General features: G+C 35.0%; 1 protein-coding gene across 1 annotated transcript; it reads right to left on the bottom strand.

Moving 5' to 3' along the window:
* Window positions 1-3833: 3833 nt before the first annotated feature.
* Window positions 3834-19636, bottom strand: GABRA6 (gamma-aminobutyric acid type A receptor alpha6 subunit). The gene is made up of 9 exons (XM_008060140.2): window positions 19599-19636; window positions 19272-19390; window positions 18625-18692; window positions 16536-16756; window positions 16369-16451; window positions 15934-16077; window positions 15367-15519; window positions 13921-14180; window positions 3834-4899 (listed from the first exon to the last, which is right to left on the bottom strand). The coding sequence occupies exons 1-9, from the start codon at window positions 19634-19636 to the stop codon at window positions 4624-4626; spliced, it is 1362 nt and encodes a 453-aa protein (XP_008058331.1). The 3' UTR covers window positions 3834-4623.
* Window positions 19637-26061: the final 6425 nt, after the last annotated feature.

The following is a 26061-nucleotide window of genomic DNA, read 5'->3' as shown; positions in this document are numbered from 1 at the left end:
GAGAAACAATGTCTTCTACATTTAATTAATATAATAGTCATGATGACCTCAAGAACCATGGGTGGGATGGCCTCTTCTGACTGAGGAAGCTACAGACAGGAAATATAAATTCAGCATTTTTAATTCTCATTTCCAATAAAAGAGAGCAATAGACTTCATGGAAGTCAAAATAATTTCTTAGTTTTTGTAGCTGCAGAGCTGTCTTCTCTTAAATGAGAAGATGCAATTTTTTTTTGCTAATTATAGAATCACTATATAAATTCAAATCTTAGACTTGCCATGCTACTTAGGAGAAAGTTAAGACATTAATTGGTAAGAAAAACGAAGCTGACACTTGTATGATGACATCTGAATAAACTCAAATAATGCTGAAAATCTTAGAACTCAAGGATTTCTATTACTTTCTTGCCAGTGAAAGAAATCTAATTTCCTGGGTGCTAAAAGACTGCCCTACTCTTACATTAAGCTCATTCAGTAACTCTGCCAGGTGAAGAACTCCTAATCAGTCAGATAAGATGCCAATTGAGAGAAAAAGAGTAGTAAAAGAAGGAATTTATCTCAACTACACTTATGTAACTAATGAAAGAAATGAGGACTATAGCAGTTATGCATATTTTATTCTTTGCTGGTTATCCTTTATATAAATATAGCTACACATATGCACAAATATTAGATATTTAACTATATTGATATTTGTATATATTTAAAAGTCTCATTTTTTCCTTTCTTTTCATACCTCCTTACTAGTTTATATAAATATTTTTTTCATCATGGGTAGTTTTATACTTGAGTCTTTGGGAAATATAATATTCTGGTGGTACTATGATTGTAAAATAATAAATATCATAACTCATAAACAGATACGGTGATGATTGCCTAGATATGGATACCATAACTGCTGGGGTTTTATGTACCTCCCTTTTGGACAGATAATGAGAGCATTTTTTTTGTATGGAAAATAGTTTCATCTTACCTTGTGAAACAGTATAAACGTACACTAGTAAGTATATGATAATGAATAACCAAATGAGTTAAATTATTTCAGTGAGTAAGCAGTTATTTTTCATCTTGATAACCAACCTTCTGTACTCTATTTTGTAATGCTGGAGCTAGAACACTGTAATTTTCATTTCTTCTCTGCCACAAGGATTTCTGTTAGTTGATAGAAATGGAGGGAGACAGAAATACAGGAGGAAAGAGAAAGGACTTGTATTTCTTTTGTTGATTTGCTTGTCTTTCAATGTTAGCTTTTACCTTTTGACAACAGTTGATTTCACTCACCATTCTTTTTCACTCTCAGAGCCAGCCTCCTGTGTCTTCTCAGACTTACCAGTTTCAGCCAAGCAGCATTTTCTCAACAAGCTGATCCCAAATATGCAAGGGTTCTCCTTCAGGCTCCTAAGATTCTAGCAGCTATGGGCAAACCACAGAGGCCTGAGTCTCAGCTCTGAAGAATTATCTGAGCTATCAGTATTGGCCAGGAACCACCTTGTCCTTAGAGGTTTAGTTCCCACCTCTGGAGCTTTCCTTCTCTGAAACACTGAACTACTATCACCATCCAGGTAGTGCCCTCTCAGATAACAGAGTCCAGCTCTCTAAGGTCTCTTGCCCACACTTCCAGATTATTAGCCCAATTCTCTTCCCTTTGGTGTCTGCTTCCTAGAGTAACCATCTATGTATTGCTTATATAACAGTCCCTTCTATATTAAATTCTCTGCAGTGAAGTATCTAGTCTGGTTTCTATTTTACACAGTCATCATTTGGCTTCTAATAGCTCTGAGGAGTGATGCAAGACTAGTTCCCATTTAGACTCAATTATTTATCTATTTAATTGGGGGAGGGTAATAGAGGAAATAGTACAAATAGTATCTAAAGTGGTGTTTTCCAAAATTGTTTTCTGGAAAAAAAAATGCTACTCCTAAGATTTTCTCCATGAAAATGACACTTATAGTCCTGTGGATTTGGGAAATGTTATAATATTAGAGACTTATGGTGAACATATGCATAATCATGGCTGTGAGAAATTTAGCAGAAAAGAAACCTGCTTCACCTTAAGTCAACATCTCTCCACAAATTTTTAACCAAGGAAATTGCTTTATTTTTAATTGACCTCTATTACCATCCCATGTCATACATGAGAAGAAAAATCTTGAGAAATCTGAAAATTGCCTAACTTTATAAAGTTTTTTTCAAGATCCCTTTATTGGGGAGGAAACTACTGTCTATAATTCCTTACTTGGTTTTATCTGTTTCATCTCTAAGCATAAAACTGAGAGTAATGTTCTTTGCAGTGAGATGTAGAATGAATGCTTAAGAGGGGCATGAAAGATGTCAGAACCCCAAGAAAATTATTGCAAAAGATGAAGTACAAAATAAGAGAATACTGGAGGGAATAAAAGAGTAGAGAGTAACTCATATTAGTCGAGGACATGCAAGATTGTGATTAAAAGAATAAGCTATGGACTCATTGTTTTGGTATGACTATCAGCTATATATTTACTACAAAATTTACAACAAAATTACTTCAATTTCATTTAGATAGAAAAATAATAGGTAAGAAACAAAGATAAGCTGTTCAAAATGGGAGTCTTTTAAGTTCACCTAATCTAGCCTTTCATTTATATAAGGGAAGACCCAAGAAAACACACCTCATTGTCTTTTGGAGGGCAGGCCCCTTTTAACACGGACTTCCCCGTAAGTGTTCTAGGAACCCATCAGCATCAGTGTACCAGCTAGCATTGTTGTAAGAGACTGCTTTCAGCTTCAGTATCTTCTTTTTTTTTTTTAGATTCTTTCAAGTCTTTGCCCATCTCATGATGGGTGATTTACGAGTACACCTGCCCACACTGCACTGAGTATTCAGCAGTTTTTGACCAAAAACAGCATGATCCCCATGCCCCCTCACCCAATCTTACCCCAAGTTACTATTTTTTTCTTGTTTCCACTGATGAAAAAGTCCACAAAGGAAAACATTTTGCCGATGTGGAAGAGGTGAAAAAAAATGGAAGAAGACTAAAAGGCATGAGAACTGTTTTGAGCAAGGGGAAAGTGTCTTGATAGGTATATTGCATTAAATGGAGAGTACTTTAAAAGTGACTGAAGTTTCCACATGTAAGTATAAATACAGAAATTTTAATAAATAAATTCTATGTTGGGAGAATCACCCCTCATTTAGACGGAAATAGAGCTAAGTCTCTCAAAGGGCATCTAATCTAGCTTCCTCATTATATAGATGCAAATAGAGCCTTGTCTCCCAGAGAATAAGATATTTGGTTAAAGAAGTTATATAATAGTGAAGTTAGATGGAGACCTTAGTTTTCTCACCTTTAGTAGAGTGATATTTCAATTAAACTTGATGTTATTTATCTGTAACATTCCTACATTTTTCTGTGTAAAGACAAGAGTAATGGTACCAAAATATTTTTTCCTGGTTTCCGAGCTCAAGATGGTCTCCATGTTGTTTAGGACATCTAATGAAGGTTTTGTCCTTTTGCACAAGCCACACTACATGCTTTTTACTATTCTTAGTCTTATTTCTCTATAACAAGTTCTTGTGAGAGAAACACTGTTAGAGTAAGCACCAGAAAGAACAGAAATAGTGGAATGGAAGAAGAGTAATCTCATTTGTTTTTCATGCTGATTGACTATTTGAACATAAACTCAAGTCTTTTTATTAGAGCTAGGTAACTGGGCCTCCTTGTCTATTCCTTCCACCTCTCAGAATCACAAGGTACACTAACACTGGGGTAAAGGTAATCACTTCATTTCTCTCTATCACCTAAAGGAATTCTCTCCTGAGCTTCATGAAACAGATTCCAAGAATCCTTTTTATTGTTGCTTTATTTAGCATTAAACTTTGGTGGAAAACACAAAAGATAACTACAGTCATAATATACAAGACATATAATCACTAATATTTTTTACAACTTCATGGAGTTATGGAAAGCATATTATATTAAAAGGAGAGTTTAATGGGATAAAATGACACTGTATTTCAGTCCAACTAAAGCTATGTACATATGCATACATAATTTATAAGCTGTTGTATAATTAATATGTATACAAACATCACATTTTATTGAGGTAAAAGAGCACAGCGAGGTGAAAAAAAAATGGCTAAGCTCAATATAGGCTTCACAATGCCACTGAAAGCCAATTTACTAACATAAAGGCCTCCAACATGCTGGTTTTAACCTACTGATAAATATTTAGACTGTATTTATATTTTGCTCTCTTGGAAACTAAGCCAAAATAAACATATTTTAAGGCAACCTTTGAAAGTGTCAGCATTTCTTATTTTATCTGCCTTGTGGTAAATGTTATTCACAGTGACAATTAAAAATATTGAACAATGAAGGACAAAGGTTGACAAATTCATCTTGAACCCACCTTATTACCATAGCACTTTCCTCTAACGTACAGAAAAGTCTTGTTTTTCAGTAACCTTCAACTTTCTATTTTGATGGGTAACATTATTGCTCTTTAGCCCGTACATACTTACTGAAAGTCAGATTTCCATTTTTGATTTCATGTTCTGAGAAGCATCTACTCAAGTCTCAATGCTATTTTTTCAAAAATACAGAAAATAATAACTTATGGAATTTAGGTTGCCCTGGCTGCAAACTATTCAACACTGCTACTCACTTCCATTGTGTCTTTGGAAAGATAAACTATCCAGTATACAAGATTGAATCCTGCAAATGCAACTGGGAAGAGAATTCGAGAATACTGGTCTATTTTACTGGTGCCTCCAAAGGCTGGTGAAAGCGGTGGGGGTGTGACAGGCGGTGATTGTATGATGGGCGCTCTAGTGAGGACTTTATTGGCCTCTGGAGATGGAACTATTGGCAAGGTCAGAGAAGTGATTCTTTTCTTCAGATGATATTTGGAATCAGGATGCTGTGGAAAAAGACAAATACTCAGCCTAAGTAAGAGAATAGAGATTGCTCATTTGGTCATTCATTCTGTTACCATTGGCAAATATTTATTGACTACTTACTATGTAAGGTCAAATATCAACAAATTCTTAACAATATTAGATGGTGCTACTTTTCAAAAAAATAGTTAAACACATTTTAAAAAATTGATTTGTTTCCATTCGACATCCTATAATTCAACACATCAACAAATGATGCTAAGCATGCTCCACATCCTAGAAACTGTATTGAGCACTGTATCATCAGGAAGAGATATGGCAGGTTGCAGAAACATATCCTTCCCTTGTTATGCATATGCCTGCAGGACAATGGATGTGGGCAATGCTGTGTGTCAAGGAGAAGGGGTGGATCCCAATTTGTAATAGGTGGACAATTAGTTAATACAAAAAAAAATATAGCTCAGTTCATTCACAACATTCTTCTATACATATTCCCATCCTGCATTCTTATTGTCACACAATCACATGTTTGAAACATCTGAGATTTAAAACAACAATAATAATAACAATATATGTCAAAGGGCAGTGACAGAATAAATATCCTTTAAATTGGGTGGAATGGCTGTTCATGCCTTGAAATATACCTGTCTCTTAGCCCAGAAGTTCCATATTGAGAACTTCCTACTTCCAATTCAGAACTTCCTTACTGGTCTTCTTCCATCCTCAGTCACCAAAACTAATTCATTTATTAACTTCAGAATTATTATGTGCTCTTTTCTATCATTAGACTGTCCATTCCATTGAAATTATAAGACAATCAACTTTTGTCTTGAAAGGGATGTTTAACACATTCACTGATAGATGAAAAAGCTAGACTCTAGATAGCGGAGGTGCTTTGTACCTGACTGTAGGGCTAGCAACAAACTCCACTGGTCAATTTCAGTGCTTGTTTCATGCCAACATGTTTTCATCTTTACTATAAAGTATTGGGCCTAGTTCAGAGACTCTGATTCTGTTTGATTTAAATTCCTTTCATGCTGTTGGAGTCCAGGGGGCCGTCCTCTAATTCCTATCTCTTCTTGTCTATACCTGTAACAATCACTCTCCTTGTGGCCGGGTTGTCCTTGCTGGGTCTCTGCCTTCAAACACTAGCTGTACATTACCCCCGATCTTGTAAAACAGCCTTGTTTGCTCCCTGACAGCAAAATCACTACTTTGTTGCCTGGCAGGGTATGTTACTGACATGGGCAAACTCCTGTGACTTTAGCCAGCAACCCTGCGGCAACAGCATAAGACAGCTGCCTCCCCTGTGCTGGTTGAGCCACAGGACCAAAATGACCTGCCGATGTGGTGACATTTGGACTGCAGGAGCAACAGCCCCAATAACTTCCTAAATTCCCCTCTTGAATTTTGCTGTTTTATTTGCCATGTAATTTACTGAGTATCTAAATAGTAACAGTCATCATAGAGAATTTAAGTTCTGTGTGTTTTTAGAGGCCATGGGGAAATCTATTTCTTCGCCAAAAACATAAAAGAATAGGATAGTCAAGACTGATTTCATAACAATGGTGAATTTCAAGCAAAGAATGAATATCTTTCTTATCTATTGACCCAGTACTTTGCTAGGCACACTGGATAGTTACATAAATCACAGGTCTTGAACGTAGAAGACAGTATGAAACATTAGAGGGCCTAGTATGATGATCTTGGAATGAAAATCAGGGACATCTTCTATTAGAAATATATGACTGCTGAGAACTATTGTGCCCAGAATCACGAGGCTATGTGTAGATAGGACCAGAGTAACAGTCTGAGACCTGGCTGCCTCTCTTAAATAATAAACTTCACACCATCTTTCAAGAGTTTCCTATCATGTTTTCAGATTCCAATTTGAATTTTCATCTATTAAATATGTTATTAAAATATCCTCTCCCTGAAAGAGCAAAATGTGTCACTGTTTCATCCTCCAAAGAGAGACATCTTCCTCCTACATACATGGAACACTAAAATACTTTCCTCTAGTAAAATTTCTAAAGCTCATAAGGGAGTAGAAAGAGGACAAGTTTTCAAACCAGGTTTTTTCTAGACTCGTCTTGACTTAATAGCATGTATCACCTCTCTAAAACATGTTTTTCTATTTTAAGTGACAGGAGGGCAGACATGCTTAATTCATTAGAATAAAAAAGTGGCTGTAAATCTTGAAGTATCATAAAAATGTAAGACATTGTTTATTCTCCCATTCTTCTCTGGAGGTTTGGGGTGGTTATTTATGAATCTGGTCATTGTCCCATTGTCAAAAATGATTTAATGAAAATTCCCAAATAACTGTAGTCCAGAGTTGAGATATCGTTCAAAATCAACACCATGAAAAATTAAAGTAAAATGGCATTAGTTTGGAATTAAAGGTACCCTACAATAAGATTCCCCCTTTCCTCATATACTTCCCTAAACAATCTCTGTGGAGGGTGTCTCAGGAGTTAAGAGAACAGGAGAGTCATAAATCCCTAGGTTACAATTCCGTATCTACTACTGACTTGCAATATGATTTAGTCATATTATAGTTGTCATAAATTCTAATTCTTCTTAAGTTTTCAGTTCTTATTTTTAAAGGTAAAGAAAATTATTACTTTCCTAATTATGATATACAGATATACACGAAGATATACATACACATATGTACATACATTTATTTACTGAGCAAATCTTAGCTATAGCTATTTTTTTCATTTATTCACTACATATGTCTGCTTCTCATTCTCACCACTCACCTATCTTTATTTTTTCTTTGCCTAAAATAACATCCACCTGCTACTCCATCTTTATCTTTCCTTCACATCGCTTGATACCAAACTCAAGTATCACCTAACATCATTGATTATCCCAGACTTTATATACTTTTCTGCCTACTTAGTTATTACAACTCCTGTAACTGTTATTTTCTCTCTTGTAAGTATACTTATTTCTACTGTGGCTTATCTCCTTTCCTAACATGAAATATCTGTAATGGTAGAGGGCACATTATTCTCATGTATGAGTGTTCTGCAGTGCCTAGTAAATGTGTAGAACACAGTATATGTTTAATAAACCTACACTGAATTAACAAATTGTTAAAAATCGAGATATTTCGCAAGATTTGTCAGAAGAAGCAGGTGAAGAGAAGTTTTATGATTATGTTACGTAGTATTTTAACATATTGTTTTACATTATATTATACTGTTTCTAAAAGTACTGCTGAAAAACAGTCACTACAAGGCAATGTGCAAACATTGTTTCACTTATTCCTTTAAAAAATTTACAATGTCACATTATTATTTTCACTGTAGGGATGAGCAAATAGAGACTTTACCAGAAAGCTCACAAAGGTAGTAAGTGACTGGCCTTGAATTCAATCCCTCTCAGATGACAAAGATCACATCCTTAGTAATTATCATGCTATTCTTTCCATCAGTTTTAAGGTTTAGAGTCATTTTTCAGTCTCAAAACTACTGACCATTGGGTTGGATAATTCCTTTTCTATGGGGAACTATTCTGTGTGTCCTGGGTTGTTGGGCAGCATCCCTGGCCTCTACCCTCAAGATGTCAGTAGTAACCCCACCTCACATTTTGAAAATCAACAATATCCCCAAATATTGCCAAATATCTTGGGGGGGGGAATAGCCCTTATAGGGAATCACTGATTAGATTCACAACTCCACTGCCCTGTATTGATTGGAGGAATTGCTAACAGGCAGGAAATATGATAGGCTAAAGGAAATGCAAGAGGCCTGGCTACCCCACACACAGGATAATCAGTTGCTGAATAATTGGAAATTGTCAGCACAATGAGACTGGATGCCAATTTAGAAGGAACACACTGAATTTCTGAAATGAAAAGAAAGCCAGTTTTGTGAGCCATTCAAGCTACAGGTTTGCATAGGTCTCCGCCTGCTCTATTGTAAGCCTAGCAGCTTCAGCTGATGGTAAAATAGGCTTTTGTCAGAGTCCAGATGAGGGCTCAGCTTGTGGCTGTCACTGTTTTGAGTGGAACACCTGTGGTTTTGAATTTTTCCAGGGCTCCCCTGCTGCTGAGTGCCATCCTGTTTTAGGTATTTATAGAGCATAGCTTTGTTTTAAGTAACGTCATATTGCAAAGGTAACTTGAGTCAAACTGGACTTTCTGACAATAATTTGACGTAGAGATAAGGCATTTGGAAAGTATTTAGATCAATTTTGCTACATCTTTCAATAACTGTGACTCTAATATTTTTAAAAGGAGAGGGCAAAAGGTTATCTCTCAGTAGAGAACTCCTACCAGAGGTGCACTATTGAGAGAGAGAATAAACAAAGAACTTATTTTTAGAACCAGCAAATAGAGCAACAAAATTAAGATAAAATATTGCTGAAAATATTTAATATTTGACATTTTTCAAAGCCATCATATTGATCATTGAGGGAAAAATTGAACTCTATTGGATTTTCTTCATTTATGTTACAACTGGTAAAGTTGAGAGCGGAAATGACTCCAGAATTTCTATAGGGAAACAGTTATTGGCCAATCTAGTTGGTCAATGGTGCCAGGGAATGTGTCTGGAAATCATATTAGAATTCTTGGAGGGTTTAGAATGAAGTATTGGGTAGGTATTTAGCCGATAGTATGGGGAAACCTAACGACCTACACCCTCATCTAATCCAAATCACCCTCTCCGTAAATCATACAATGGCACAACCATAAAGAGGCATCATGATCTTTCTAATACTTAGCATCTTTAATGATCTTAATTTAATCCTTAACTCTAAAGAGTAACGACAGTACTCAAAACAATCTTTGCAATATTTGGGACTGGTGAGGTCAAACTTGCAGTATTCTATCCTTCCCATCTCTTTACAAAGGTGAAGGTAGCGTGGTGATGGCTCAATACACATCTTCACCATGAAAAGGAGGACAGGAAGAATAACGTGTATCCTATTTTCTTTACTTTGCCCAAGTTTTTAGCAACTGGCTTAGTACTTCTAGCACAGGAACAGGCATATCCTTCTGTTCTCAGCTTAGACATCACTCCTCCAGAAGTGAAGACCCCTCCAGACTCAGTTATAAACTCTTGTATGAGTTTTCTTCAATCTTCCATACATTGCCAACAATAATCTTTATTCCAGTGTATTGTCAATTCTCATTGTCTCTCTTTCTGCCAAACAAGAAGCTCCCTGAGGGAAGAAGTTCTCTTAATGTCACTCACTAAGACATCTTCAGCATTCTACAAAGGATCCAGCACATGAAAGCCCTTATCAAATACTTTTGGTATGAATGATTCAGTAAATACACAAATACCCAATAGAATAATGCCAGATAGAAAAAAATATACTCATTATTTTATAAATATTGTCCTCATTGATAAAATTTTGGTCAATTTTGTGTGTACATAACTTACAAAAAGCATCAAACCCCTGTGAAGAAGAGAAAACACATTGGGAGTAATGACAATACTCAAAGGAAGTGAAGATGTGATAGGTGATTTACTCTCAGGAACATAGTGATGAGATCCTAGGCCTTTGAAATAACAAGAACACTAGCAAATTATGCAAAAGAGATGAAGAACCAAACTTGGTCTTACGTGTAGTTTAGGTATAGGTATGCTTCAGACATATAGCAGGTTTTGAAACCATGACAACAAATAAGTCTCTAATGTTTAAATAGTACCTCAGATAACAATAAGAAAAGACACCATAAAAGCAGGAGAGAGGTTGTTGACAATTTCTACTCAAAACCTTATAAATTCTTCAATCCAAGTGCTTTAGAAACAGAAAGAAGGTCTATAAAGCGCTTCTGAAGATTTAACTTTATGGTGTCTTTTTGGACTTAAGTTATAGATGTTGAATGCCTGGATTTCTTTGTGATTATATTAAATTTTAAAGTCAAAATCAAAGTGACAAAAGTAATGAACTTTTACCCACATCCATTCTAAGTCGTTTCCTATGAAAACATTGAGTATATTAAAATAAACAACTTAGAATCACATGAAATATCTAAGCACTTAATTTCATTTCAACTTCACCACGTTATTTGCTATTTCAATGTCCAACTTATTCAAATAATGTTGTTTTGATTACAACTGAATAGGTACTTTTAAATGTCATGGTATTTGAAAGAAAATGTCTTGTAATAATAATATGTCATTGTGTGATATAAATGGCAAATGTGTAATTTATGTTTGTTCTTCTACATTATCTAAGACAAATTTGCCAAGTTTTGACATGAACAAATAAAATGTAAATGTTCTATGTAATCACGTATATTTCTTTTTGATACCTCCAAGTTTTGCATTGTTTGGTTTGCTTATTTTTGTTATTATTTTTACACTTTAGCCTTTTACAAAAAAAATTCTCCTATTTACTGCTTTAGAAAATTTTAAGTGGAACAAGGTTCAAAATTTTAATTTTTCATAAGGAAAAAAGGCAACTTACAGGAAAAATACTTGGAGCTCATTTAAATGCAATTTTTTTATCCAGCTTCCCAAAGAACCTGCTCATTATATGTTACTATTTTAGGATTGTAGGAGATAGTTTTTATGAAGACTTGAGATCTTAAATTCCATCTTAATAAGTTATACCTTTAAAATAATAGCCTGAGGGAATTATAGCTCTATGTTTTCTCCAAGGATTTTATTTTATTTATTTATTTTTTTTTTTTGAGTTGGAGTCTCACTCGGTCACCCAGACTAGAGTGCAGTGGCCGCTCCAGCTATCCTTGCGCCTCAGCCTTCCGAGTAGCCGGAATTACAGGCATACGCTACTACGCCCCACTGATTTTTTGATTTATTGTAGAGATGAGGTCTCGCTGCCCAGGCGGGTCTCGAACCCGCGGGCTCAGGCAATCCACTCACCTCAGCCTCCCAAAGGCGCGGGATTACAGGCTGAGCCACCGAGCCCGGCTCTCCAAGGATTTTAAATCATATACCTCTCAGTACTAGATATTTTTTAAAGAGCTGAAACAAAGAATTTGCTTTTTCTTCTTATTTCAATATCTGACCAATGGTCATATTTAAAATCATTCCAGTTTCCCTGTTTTTGACAAATTTATGTTTTCATTTTTACTGTATTTTTTAAGTAAGCAACTGGTATACTGAATTCTGATAAGAATTTTTTTCATTTATATATATATATATGTATTAAGATGATAGATGACCTTTGGACAATATATGGAACATATATGCATACAAATACCTTATAACAGAATCACTTATTTTTACAAACATAAGATAATTCTCAAAAACATTTGGATTTTATCTTTCCTGGAAAAAAATGTTTTCAAACATTTTAGACTAAGTCTACAGACTAATATACTTTTGTTAAATAATTTATATTTTGGTGATATTTTAAAGCATATATATACATATATATGCTTTAAAATGTTTTATATTTATATAAAACATCATTGAATCAAAAGAAAAATTTTGATAATCAACTCACCTACACTCTCAAAATGCTTTAACCCATGATATGCACTCTGATATATTTCACTCTGAGGAAATTTGGGGGAAGAAGGGATGTTTGGTCTTTGTGAGGCGAACATGATAACCACTACACTATGGAAACCTGCTTCGTTTGATCTTTGTAATGTTGCGTATATCAGAGTTCTTGAATCAATTCCTAGTTATTCTAGCAATTAGGAACAATATTTTCCCTTTTTCAAGACCCCATTTTCTCACTTTAAAAGAAGTAATTAGACTGGATCACTAAATGACAAACTTTTTTCCTTTTTTTAAGGAAGGCTGATTTAAAATATACTTTAAATTATGTATTCCCACTTATTGTAGGAATGGCCTCTTATTTCATGGGAAAAAAGATAAATTTTTGAACAAGTTTTTCAGTTTATCAAAGAGAAAGATTTAAATGAGAAAATCATCACCATTTTTAGCCAATAAATGCCCTGGATCTGGAGAAGTAAAACACACATTGCTTTATAATTTTTGTCATAATGTTAAACTGAGGATTATTGGACTGCATGTGGTTTTGAGACAGAAAATTTTTTTCTAGAATTTAGCAGTTATAAAGAAATTTCCAGTTCAAAGACCCTGCATTACTCAACTTCACAGAGTCCAATTTTCCTCTTTTCTAGGAGCTACATTTTGGGGTTGAATTAGAATAAAAATTTATGCTTGTCAATCAGTACTATAATTCATGTTTAAAACGTATAGTCAGCCTAATTGCTGTGAATTTACTCTTATACAAAATTAAGATTTAGAGACACATGTATGATCCTTGAACTATTAATGCTATCACTTTCTCTTTTTCTTTATCTTTTCTTTCTTTCTTTCTTTCTTTTTTTTTTTTTACATGAGCAACAGAAATTTCTTTCTCACAGTTCTGTAGGCCAGATATTCAAGATCAGAGTGCCAACATGGTCAGATTTTCAAAAACCTTTGAGTACCAGAGCTTAGTCATTGCAAATTTAAAATAAATTGATAACTATTTCTCACGAAATATAAGCAATGAAATATAAATTCATTAATATATGTGTATTTAATATACAAATGTGAATATGAGAATGTTTCAATATGAATCAAATACTTGGGGGATGACTCAGCATTCAGAGAACCTATTATTCACTATTCATATATGCTTTTCCCTTATGAAATAAAGCAACAAGCAAATTTCTAACAAAAATTGTCCATTCTATAGAAGTTCCTGTTTCTTTCCATCAGACTCTGAAGCCTCATTAGAAAAAAAAAATTTTTCACTTTATTCTCCCTAGTTGGTATAAGTGATCCTGTTCAAAGGAAACATCTAAAAGCTAAGAAGAATTTTCTAGTCTCCTCTGAGAGCCTGGAATCTGCCAGTGCAAGTGAGGATGATGAAAGAAGAATGTCAAAAGTTTAGACCAAAGATAAATGAAGGATTGTTCCTTAACTTTTCTCTGTGAAGTTGGTAGAGAAATTGGACTTGCTCTTGGAACTAGTTATGTAACTTGTGCTCAACTAATATAACTTTTGTACTCGTTAGTTGTTTGTGATCACTGTTTGGGCTACTTTTTCCTATGGTGGGTAACATCAGAAAAAATAAACAATTACCAAAACAATCTCAGCTTCCAAGGGTTCCGCAGCTTTTGATATTGTCACTGGGGGTGGGGTTGCAATCTGTGCCTTTCTTTTTGCCTTCTGTGTCTGAAGGTTAGTGAAGTAGTTTACAGCTGCAAACTCGATGAGAGCAGAGAAGACGAAAGCAAAGCAAACAGCTATGAACCAGTCCATGGCAGTTGCATATGACACTTTTGGCAAAGAGTGCCGGGCACTGATGCTCAGGGTGGTCATGGTTAAAACAGTGGTGATCCCTAAAATGAAAAAGAATAGGAAACACAGTATTAGCACTCAGAATCTTATAACAGAATCAAATGAGAACAGATTAGTTGAGAGAATGAAACAGTCTACCAGTGCAAAGTAATTCTGGAGTTTTTTGTATTATAATTGTTCATAATATTGTAAGTGTTATCATTTTTGTATTCTGATAATAATTAAAATAATTATATTACAATAAAATAACACAAATTGCTTTCATTGGTAGAGCATTTTATCTATGGAAATTTATGCAATTATGATCAATTTTACTACCTAATAACATCTTTCATCACAATTAAAAAGTCTATATGGTATAAATATTAGCATAAAATGAAGTTACTCATTTGCAAAACATTTCAAGCATGGTTTTAAGGTTCAGTATTTACTCATAAGAAAATAAATTTCATCATTCATCTGCTAGCAGTTTTCATTCTTGAACTATGACTTGGGAAACTTATACAATTAGCAGATGTGTAACATTGATGGTTAACATCATTATGCAGAAATTATTTTATAATTTTCAAAGCAAGATCGATTTTATTAGAGTACATTTTAAAAATCAAGATTCATCTGAGAATTTCAGTTCACCTCAGGTTTTCCCTATAGACTAAGTTTATAATTATAAAAACTCAGAAATAATTGGATTTTGTTACTGATAATATATTTGGTTACTGCTTTTTTCTTATTTCATTTTTTTCTCAGTCAAAACCGGGAGTGACTGTATACATTATAAATGGAACATATATTTAGGTTGAATCATAGAAAACTGGCAAAAAAAATGGCAATTTTCTGTGGTTCATCCTAATAAAAATGAGATACATTCTATATATTAGTGGGTTCAATATCTTAGCCTTTTGCTTTCATGGATTTACATGTTAGTTTTTACCTTCCTGCTTTTCCTCAGTCAAGAAAAAGCAAATCAAGATAAAACACTGCTAAGAAGGGCATGTGAAAGTCATAGGAAACCAGCCAGAATTCTTGCTAAGACAAATTTTTTGTTGATTCACCACACAACTTGTGATAAGATGAGGGTCATTTTACATGGTGCATGTGTCTGGATGAGATAGGAGTTTATTTTCTTTGTGAATTGAAAAAGTGCACTGGCGTGAATGCTCACCCAAAATACATAAGTGGTGAGAGGTGGAGGATAAATGGAAGTGGAACAGAAAGTGTGAGGCATACCAAAGACTGTTCTTGCTGGGACAGACTCCTTATTAATCCAGAAAGACACCTGGGAAAGGATGACTGTCATAATGCAAGGAGTATATATCTGTATCATGAAGTATCCCATCTTCCTTTGCAAATGGAAATAAACTGTCATTATTACATATTCACCTGTTGGAAGACATACATCAGTGTTATTACTGCTGACAGTCTGAAAAAAGAACGCAGTCGAATATAAATCTTGAAGATTTTTAAATTAGCATGAGCTGGAAGAAAACAAGCAAAGGCACATCTCAATGTATGAGAAAGCTACTTGATCAACAGATGATAGAACAAAGAGATACAACATTTCATTGTTTTCAGTGGGGTTCTTTGTGTCATATACGTGTAAAACTACTCATTCCAAGATCACACAAATATTCACATGCACCTGTTTGTGAAATCAATTTTACGGAAAGCTACTCATCACTTTAAAACAGCATGGTTATCTGAGAGTGATGGATGCAGAGAAAAAAAATAGATGTTTTAAAAATGTGCACTGGAGTCACCTTGCAGGATTGCATCCATGTCTTGTTAAATACTTGCCTGTGTTAGATTTAATTGTCTCACTAGATACTGTTTGCCCAATCAGATCATACTGGAGGAGGCTTGAAGATTCTTCTGGGACTTCTACTGAGTAAAGAGGTCCTTTTTTCCATGTGTAAATGATTTCACTTTTGGGATAAGCATCTGAATATTTGAAACAAATTAAATATAGCAGTGAATCAGACTAGTTGTTCTTTTTATCCTTCAAAATAAGTACTGTCCATATAAAAAGGAAATACAAATTTTCTTTCATGGTTTTATTTAATCTTGACAACTAAAACCTTTACGTGAGAGATTGACAAACATGATTAAGTTTGGAATCGCACTGAAAGTGTTATAATAATATTTCTTTCTCACTTTCCAGTCTCTGACTAAAAGCAAATAATTAATATTTTGAAGGCATTACTTAATTCTCAGAAGGTTTTTGTAACTTACAACTCCCAAACTTGAGCGGACAAGCATGTCCATCCATAGGAAAGTTAACCAGCCTCATGGGACAGTCAGCATTGATGGTAAGCCTAGGGACATGGAAATAAATGGTTCTGAGTTAGTATAATGAAAATATCATTCTAGCAGAGGAAATAGAATTGGACAAACCTCACCTCATGGTATACAGAATGGTTCCATTTTGCATTATTCTGAATAGTTTATTAGGAGTTGTCATGTTGTGAGCAATTGACTTTTTGCCATTCCTGAAAAAAGTGTCAGGTGTCCAGATTTTACTGACCATCAAGTTATTCAAACTTAGAATCTCAGTTGGCCCCCTGAACTTCAATCTCTCATCAGTCCAAGTCTGGCGGAAGAAAACGTCCATTGTATACTCCTAAGTGAAAATAGAATATCCACACAGGCTGGGGAGAGGGTTTATTAAGAGTAGTTCACTTACTATTTCATATACCCAATTCCAAAACTTAAGCAATAAAGCAACTTTTTGCAATAACTTTTCAGCAAACCTATGCTTTTAATGAATTATCGTTTTTCTCTAACTCAAGAAGTTTGTATTACTACAAAAGATAGTAGTATGCTGCAAAAACCTTCCTTCTCCACCTCAACTATCCTCAAAATTCTTCCTCTTTATGTCATACATCGTTCCACCCATCAATATCCTCCCTCTTTAATTTGGAGGGAAAATAGGTAAAAACATTTAACCTATGTTTTGTGCTGGCCTTCCTACCACTAGTTAGTCTACCCTTTCCCCTTCGTATATTATTCACCCTCAAAGTGATCTCAGAGCAAGTTTACAAGGATAAACTTTAATAAGCAAACTGTGGCTGCACATTAAAATTATTTTATATTGTTCTCAGAGAATATGAATACAAATGTAACCATATTTTTTTTTCTAAAGAGAGTGACATTTAAGAATGCATAATCAAAATTATGAGTTTTAATGTGTGGCTTTTATGAAATATTGAAGAATTATGTTAAGAGCTATTACAAAAGTCAATGACAAATAACAGCATGTAATTATATTAAAATATTGCCAATAATTGCTTGGCATACATTGCAAATTTCTTTATAAGATTTATTATTACAAGAAGTAATTATATTTTAACAATATAATTCAACATACAATATAACCATATAATATGATGTAAACTTTAAAAAAGACACATGCATAAAATAAAAATTCAGGTATACACCGAATTCAATTATAAGATACAACAAGGTTGACGTTTATACTTGGTGTGGCTCAGTACTTGAATGAGAAATGCAATGTTAAAATAATTCAAGATTATGAATAATGCTGACTCTTCTTTCTCCTCAAATCTTAAGATATCTATCTCTAGATCAAAGCCTTCCTCCATCTCCTTTTAGCCTTTGTTTTCTTTCCCCCTTCTTTTTCCACCCCTTCCCCTTCCTTCTTTATGTTTCCTTTGTTTCTTTCCATCTTTCTGTTCTTAATTTCTTGACAATTTAAAAAGAAAATGAAAAAATATCCAATAAATACTTATTCAGAATTGCATTTCTCCAATAAAATCTAATGATGCAGCTCTTTAAAGACAGTCATGTTTATTTCAGCATAACTGAAGTTGGTGTTTTAATTTTAAGGGAAAATACTACTTGAGAATTGTGAAAGAATGTCATGATACACTTTGATCTAGAATATTAGTTCAGATTTTCATTGCCACTTTCTATAAATACTCTCTTACGAATCCTACAGCCATCTGTACCTGGAACAGAGTTCCCAGAACACCTACTGGTCCATCCGCAATGTAAAAGGAGAAATGTGTTAGCCTTTCCAAATGATTTCCTGCATTATTTCAATCAAATATGCTGACAATGATGCTACAAAAGACAGTTATGTTTTAACTTTCATGTATATCCTCAATATACACTTGTATGTCACAGGATATTCACATTTTCTTTTTTCTACTCTAACAAATGTACTAGGACGTCACAAAGAAGAGGGGAGTCTTGTTAAAGGAAGGAATCAGTGCATAATATGTGGATGGAAGAGATAATAAAATCTTTAAAAAGTCCTTTAGCTTAAAATGTTCAAGCCAAACCCTTAGTGAAATGTGAAGATTAAGCCAGTAATCTGCTCTAATGGACATGCCCTCCCAGCATGGACACACATATTGTATCATGAATCTGGGGCCAAGCTTGGTGGCAGTGCCCTTTGTCATTAGTTCTGGGATTCCGCTTCTCATCCCTAAGTGAAAATATCCAGCTCACTCAGAACTCACTTACCATCTCCACATCTGACACAGGCCCAAAACTGGTCACATAAATGTCTGTTTTGACTTCAGTAACAGCACCTGAAATTAGCCCAAAGGGATGGGGCTGTTATGACCAGAGATGTAAAGGAGACTGAACTTAGTGACACCACCAAACCCCTTCTCATGGCCAGAAACTGCAAACCATCCTAGAGTACTTCAGGAGTGGGAATTCCTTGATCATTCAACTCACATCAATTTCCTTTTTTTGAATGTATTCAAGTCAGATTAGGGGAATATTAAGGAGTAAAGGAAAACTAGGTTAGTTTTAATAAAAATGATAACTAATATATATTGTTAATTTTAAGGGGGGAAATGTTTAAAACAAAAACATTTAACATGGAGAATTTCCATGATGCAACTCTGAAACAAGCATTGATCATATATTCACACTACAATTGAGGATACCTAGGCTTAGAGAGTTCAAGTAACTTGCATAAGGTAACTATTTGAGGAAGAGACGGAGACTGGTCAAGAACCCACATGCCATCTCTCCAGTACCCCTGCTCCTCCTCACTCTGATATACTGCCTCTTTTCTAACTTCATAACTGGGTCATGAAAGGATAGAAATGGGGGAAGGAGATATAGGTGTTTGGTCTAGCAACAATGCATCTCCTTACTGCCAAATCCAGGGCGCAGCCGGTTGTCATATCCTTCAAGCAAGTTGTCCAGGATCCGACTGATGTTTTCTGAATATAAGTTGCCTTTGTCTTCTAGTTTCGCTAGGGCATTTTCTAGCCTGTAAATAGTAAATAGAAAGTTAATGATTCTCATTCCTAGCCTCAGAGAAGTTGTTTTTTTAACACCCCAGTTTACCGCATCACAAATATATGCTACACCACCCTTGACTTCTTTCATTATTTGATATAAAGGTCACCCAGTGAGAGTATAATTTTTCTTTCCTCTGAGCTAAAAAGAAAAATAAGGAAAAAAAAAATCTTACTCACCACAGAATAATGTATAGCCAGGGCAGAGGCGACGCCATCCTACTGTGTGCTGAAATGCCCAGTTCACCCTCCTCCTGGTTTCTTTCTCCCCGCTGACTAGCTCTCCTTTGCCAATCAACTGGAGAAATCTTCCAAACCACACATATTCCTGTTTCTTGTTTGCCAGTAATCCAATAGATAAAGAGGTTGCCTGAACACCTGAAGTGTTCCTCTTGCTTTTTTCTTTCTTCTTTCTGTCTTTTCACGTGAAGCAAGGTAGTTTGTGGTCTTAGGCTACGTCCTGCAGAAACTCAGTCTCCTCTGATTGACTCAGTTGGGAAATGAGAGTCCGAAGGGACAGTGCATGGTCGGAGAGCAGTGACAGTAATCGAATAAGGCATTAGGGGAGATTAGAAGGAAGAAATCCACTGCTAGTTTTGGCATGGAATTAGCAGGGCCCTGTGAGGAAATCTGGAAAGCAGTGGCATCTTGCTGATTGAGATTATGTTCCAATGGGCTCAGTGTTTATTATTTCTATGGTTCACAGAAGGATTCCTACACAGCACTTATTGCTTGAAATGTCTACCAGTATCGAGACCCTCTTGGATTCTCTTTGTGATTTCATCGACTTCATTGGCTGCAGATACACCCTTCCTCTGTATTTAAAATTTGTTCTTCAATATTTATTTGATAGCACTTGAAATACAATAGAACAACTCCTGGCCATCTTGCTGTTCAGTAAGACTTTTTAAAAGTATTTGATGATCCTTCTGGTCAAAGGTGTGTCATCTCAAGCCAAGACAGAAGTAGGATCTACTTCTATCTTTAGAAACTTGGTCGGTTTCTTGAATGCTGCCTATAGGAGACAGCATCTGGGAAAGGGGAGGTTAAGGCTACCCATGCAGAAATGCTGAAAGAATCAAGCATCCAAAGATGTGGTTCATGATGATGATATTGGCACTATTTTACTAAGCTTGCCACAGTTGACATCAAAAGCAAAATGTCTGATTCCAAAAAATAGCATCCTATACTTAGTTTTCATCGGAAGAAGTTGTAGTCAAATGTCTATTTAAACCTTAAATCATTAATCTTTAAATAACAATAACAAAAATTGTAATAAAAACATTGTGAATATATTTATGTGTAATGTATACACATACACATATATGATGCATATTTAAATTCAGAAACAAGATCAAGAATCAGATGTCTCAATTCAGCAGCATCCTTCCAGCTCCACTCATTACCCATCCAGTATACCATCTGTACCTATATCTTTGGAATCTAAATTCTACACAGGTCATGGAAATTACTGCAGACATATAGCAGTCTTAATAGTCATATCTGAAGACATGAAGACATGACATAAATTGTTTGAGGAACATTTTAATAAATTAGCTATAACCAAGAAGGAATGACATAAAACAGGAAGAACATAAGATTGCCTTTTTTAAAAGATAACTGAAACTCACAGTTACATAGAATTTTGTGGTTATCCATCAAAAAGCTGAATACCCTCCAACATCCCTGGCAAGTGATTTTCAGCATATGTTTTCTCATATTATTTTACTTGTGCTTCACGTAACACTGTACCCTAGTCCTAGTACTCACCTTTGAAACCATATACAATAATTTCTCAGGGAAGGACCACAAGGCAGCCATTTATACCCACCTTGTTCTCTCCTATTTAAGCAAAACACTCCTAAAACTTTTTCTTGTTCATTATAGGATTCAGTTTCCACATCTCTTTTCATTCTTTTTGTTTTCCTTTAAATTTACCAACTGGTGACCACAACACATTTTCAGTGCACATCGATTGTGTGATTACTTAAATCCCCTAAATATCTAGTATGTAGGATGCTGTTAGATGATTATCTCTTCATTTTTACTACAACTTATTTTTTTCAATCACAGAACCCTGTATTTATCCCTGTTACCTTTCTAAACCTGTATAATTTTTTTTCTATCAAAATATTTACTATCCATCTCTGATTAGTATCATTAGAAAAGAAAACTTAGTGAGGTTTGTAGTACTTAATTTTTTTCACATGGTAAAAAAATAATTGTTCATGGGTGACACTGTACATTTACATTTCTATATTTATTCCTATAGAATAGGCATGTTTTTCTCATTAAAATAATTTGTTCAACAAGGAACAAATAGTTACGTTACATTTGTCTCTAAACAAAAGATAAACACACCCAATTCTATTATTTATAGGCTTAAATTAGTAATTAATTAATAAATAAAAGAGAAGATTTTTATTCTCCATAGGAAAAAAAATACTAGATCTGGAAGGGATAATAATCTTCATAATCTTAGTCATTTTTACCTCTGCTGTCCTTACCTTTAAGGGAATGTGATAGACCTGGAGATATCCAAGGCATTCAAGCTCTGTAATATGTGGATCTGAATTATATGTTAGTGTCTAAATGTAGTGAAGTCCCCTTTTCACACATCTTTGTCAGAATTGGGGCAGACAAGTCTATTAGCAGCACTATTAATTGAATTGCAATTATTATTTTCCTATGGACCAGCAGGAAAATAACGTTCCAGAACATTACAAATGCCATGACTTTAGAACATCTTTGGTCATTTATATAGCATTTTGATTATACAAACCAGCATCAGAGCTCTTTCTTTTAGTGAATTACTCCTTCTGGCAGTTTGAGAATGTTTATCTTATAAATGTCCATTTCACAGTCATTTCTCCAAAATATATTTTCATTTTTGAATCATCTTATACAATTACTTACTTGCTTTGTTGTTTATTTCCACTGAGAAGCCGAGAACTATCATCCTCCCCAACAATAGCGCTATTTATATGTTGGGCCCCACAGAAGGATAATATGAAAAAAAGAAATCATATCATCTCCCTTCTATTTCTTGTACATTAGTTCTTTGCACAGCTTTGTGTGTATGAAATGACTTAGCAAAGATTCAGGAAAGAGGAAATTATTGCAAGGAAAAAGCAAACTTGCCACTAGGCATTCATGGAACTTGCCATGGTACAAAACAATCAGTACATACATGCATGTATCATAGCATACATATACTCATTAAAAACAAACAGAATATTCAAGGTAAGCACAGAATTGCCTCATAGACAACACTTGCACCTTCTCCATTGATCTTTTTCACAAAACAATGTTAGAATGGCACGTTCCATATTATTGTATAATCTCACAAGTGGGTGAGATTATACACTGGCATCCAGTATGCAGAAGCCAGAAATGTTGCTATAGATCCTGCAAGACTTAACCAAAAAATAATTTATTTAACCCAAAATATCAGCGTGTCAAGGTTGAGAAAACTTGCTGTAGATTAACACTATTCAAACTTCAGTAAAATATTTCTGGGTTGGATGGTATCTTTACCTGCAAGATAAAGGTGTGTTCTTACAAGTCTTTGCATCCTGTTTATAATATATTGAGGATAGTCACACACACAAACTCTCTCTATTTCTGAGACAAATAATTATGTAAAATGAGCACATTGTTAAGGAATTTAAAGCAAGCAACATATTGAAAAACTATATTTGCAAATTTATGAGAAGATTGTCATGTAAATGCACAACAAATCAAAAGCAGACAAATAACTTTAATTGATATATGAATTCATAATAAAACAGTCAAGAAACATGAAAGATGGCCCTCAACAACTGTAATCAATAAATGCAAATGACACCAAAACTTTGTAAATTCAGCTCATGGTCTCAATCATTAAGAATTCATATAAGTTTATGTTTGGTAGTGTGTTTTCTTTTTTTTTTATAATCAATATTTTTTATTATGGTATTGTGGGGTACAGTTAATGGTTAGGTATACAAGTACATTTCGTTCAGGCACCCTTGTTGATAAGAGGTGTTTCCCTGTCCCCAGAGAGATATTTACTACCATTAATCCCCACTCCCTCCCCTCTCCATAGTTTCCCACTACTGTCAGTCATTTTCTTTTTTTTAATAATCAATATTTTTTATTATGATAATGTGAGGTACAGTTAAGGGTTAGGTATACAAGTACGTTTCATTCAGGCACCCTTGTTGATAAGAGGTGTTTCCCCATCCCCAGACAGATATTTACTACCGTTAATCCCCTCTCCACCACCCCCATAGTTTCCTACTATTGTCAGTCATTTTCTTATATTATTACATTGGATGTTCAAGGTTCACTATATGAGTGAGAACATGTGATACTTGGATCTTTGTCTCTGTGAGAGGTCACTCAGTATTATACACTCAAGTTCCATCCAGGTTGCTGTGAAATCCATGCTCTTTTTTATGACTGTGTAGTATTCCATCGTGTATATGTACGACATTTTTTTAATCCAGTCCTCTTTTCATGGGCAGCATGGTTACTTTCACATTCTTGCTATTGTGAACACTGCTGCGATAAACATATGTGTGCAGGTATCTTTTTCATAGAGTGATTTGAGTTCTTCAGGATATATTCCCAGTAGGGGAATGGCGGGGTCATATGGGAGGTTGATATTTAGAGCTTTTAGGAATCGCCACACTGCTTTCCACAGAGGTTGCGCTAGTTTACACTCCCACCAACAGTGTAGAAGTGTTCCCTTTTCACCACACCCTCTCCAGCAGTTGTTATTTTTTGAGTTGTTGATAATTGCTATTCGGACTGGAGTTAGGTAGTATCTCAGTGTGGTATTGATTTGCATCTCCCTGATGATTAGTGAGGTTGAACATTTCTTCATGTGTCTGATGGCTACTCAGATGTCTTCCTTTGTGAGGTGTCTGTTCATATCTTTTGCCCATTTTATAATGGGGTTGTTTGTTTTTTTCTTTTCAGCACATTTGAGTTCCTTGTAGATTCAAGATGATAAGGCTTTGTCAGACCTGGTGTTGGCAAATACTTTTTCCCAGTCTGTAGGCTGTCTCCCTGCTCTCTTGATGGTTTCTTTGGCTTTGCAGAAGCTTGTCAGTTTGATAAGGTCCCACTTTTCTATCTTCTCTCTTATGACCTGTGGGTTTCGGGTTTTGTTCAGGAATTGGATGCCAGTTCCAGTTTCCATGAGGGTATGTCCTTCATTTTCTAAGGTTCTTATGGTTTGAGGTTTTACATTTAGGTCTCTAATCCATTTAGAGTTAATTTTTGTGTATGGGGATTGATAGGGGTCCTGCTTCAATCTTCTGCATGTGGTCAGCCAGTTTTCCCAGCACCATTTACTGAATAGGTTCTCCTCTCCCCAGTGGTAGGTGGTGGAGGCTTTGTCGAAGATGAGTTGGTTGAAAAATTGAGGTTTTGCTTCTGGAATCTCAATTCTATATTCCTGTTCCTGTACCAATACCAAGCTGTTTTGATGATTGTAGCTTTATAGTAAAGTTTGAAGTCTGGTAATGTGATACCACCTGCTTTGTTTTTTTTTTACTGAGGATTGTTCTGGCTATTCTTGGTCATTTGTGTTTCCATATGAATTCCTGTGTTGTTTTTTCTAGGTCTGAGAAGAATGTTGTTGGTAATTTGATGGGTATTGCATTAAATCTGTAGATTACCTTAGGTAAGATGGACATCTTCACAATGTTGGTTCTTCCAATCCATGAGCATGGGATATTTTTCCACTTGTTTGTGTCATCTTTGATTTCTTTGAGCAGTGTTTTCTAGTTTTCATTGTAAAGGTCTTTCACATTTCTGGTTAGGAAGATGCCACGGTATTTCATTTTTTTGTGTGTGGCTATTGTGAATGGAAATTGTGCTTTTTATTTGGGTTTCTGTTTGTTTATTATTGGTGTAAAGAAATGAGATTGTCTTTTGCACATTTATTTTGTATCCTGAGACTTTGCCAAAGGCCTTTATCAATGTAAGGAGGCTTTCGACAGATTCTCTTGGTACATAATCATATCATCTGCAAAGAGAGATAACTTTACTTCCTCTTTTCCTATTTGGATACCCCTGATTCTCTTCTCTTTTCTGATTGCTCGAGCCAGGACTTCCAAAACTGTGTTGAACAGGAGGGTGAGAGTGGGCATCATTGTCTTATTCCAGTTTTCAGGGGAAATGGTTCCAATTTTTGCCCATTTAGGAGTATGCTGGTTGTGAGTTTCTCATAGATGGCTTTTACTATTTTGAGTTATGTTCCCTGTATGCCTAGATGTTCGAGGGTTTTTATCAAGAAGGGGTGCTGGATTTTATCAAAAGCTTTTTCTGCATCTAGTGATATAATCATGTGGTTTTTGTTTTGACATCTGTTGATGTATTTACTTACATTTATGGTTTTACGAATGTTGAACCAGCCTTGCATCCCAGGAATGAAGCCTACTTGGTCATGATGGATGATTTTTGAGATGTGTTGTTGAATCCGGTTTGCTAGGATCTTGTTGAGAATTTTAGCATCTATGTTCATCAAAGATATTGGCCTGAAGTTCTCTTTCTTTTTTGGGTCTTTACCTGGCTTGGGTATCAATGTGATGTTGGCATCGTAAAATGATTTGGGGAGAGTTCCATCTTTCTCAATTGCCTGGAATACCTT

Source organism: Carlito syrichta, unplaced genomic scaffold (genome assembly GCF_000164805.1).
Source record: "Carlito syrichta isolate Samal-C Ts95f unplaced genomic scaffold, Tarsius_syrichta-2.0.1 Scaffold304534, whole genome shotgun sequence".
Lineage (NCBI taxonomy): Eukaryota > Metazoa > Chordata > Mammalia > Primates > Tarsiidae > Carlito > Carlito syrichta.
This window is presented reverse-complemented; position numbering and strand designations above follow the sequence as displayed.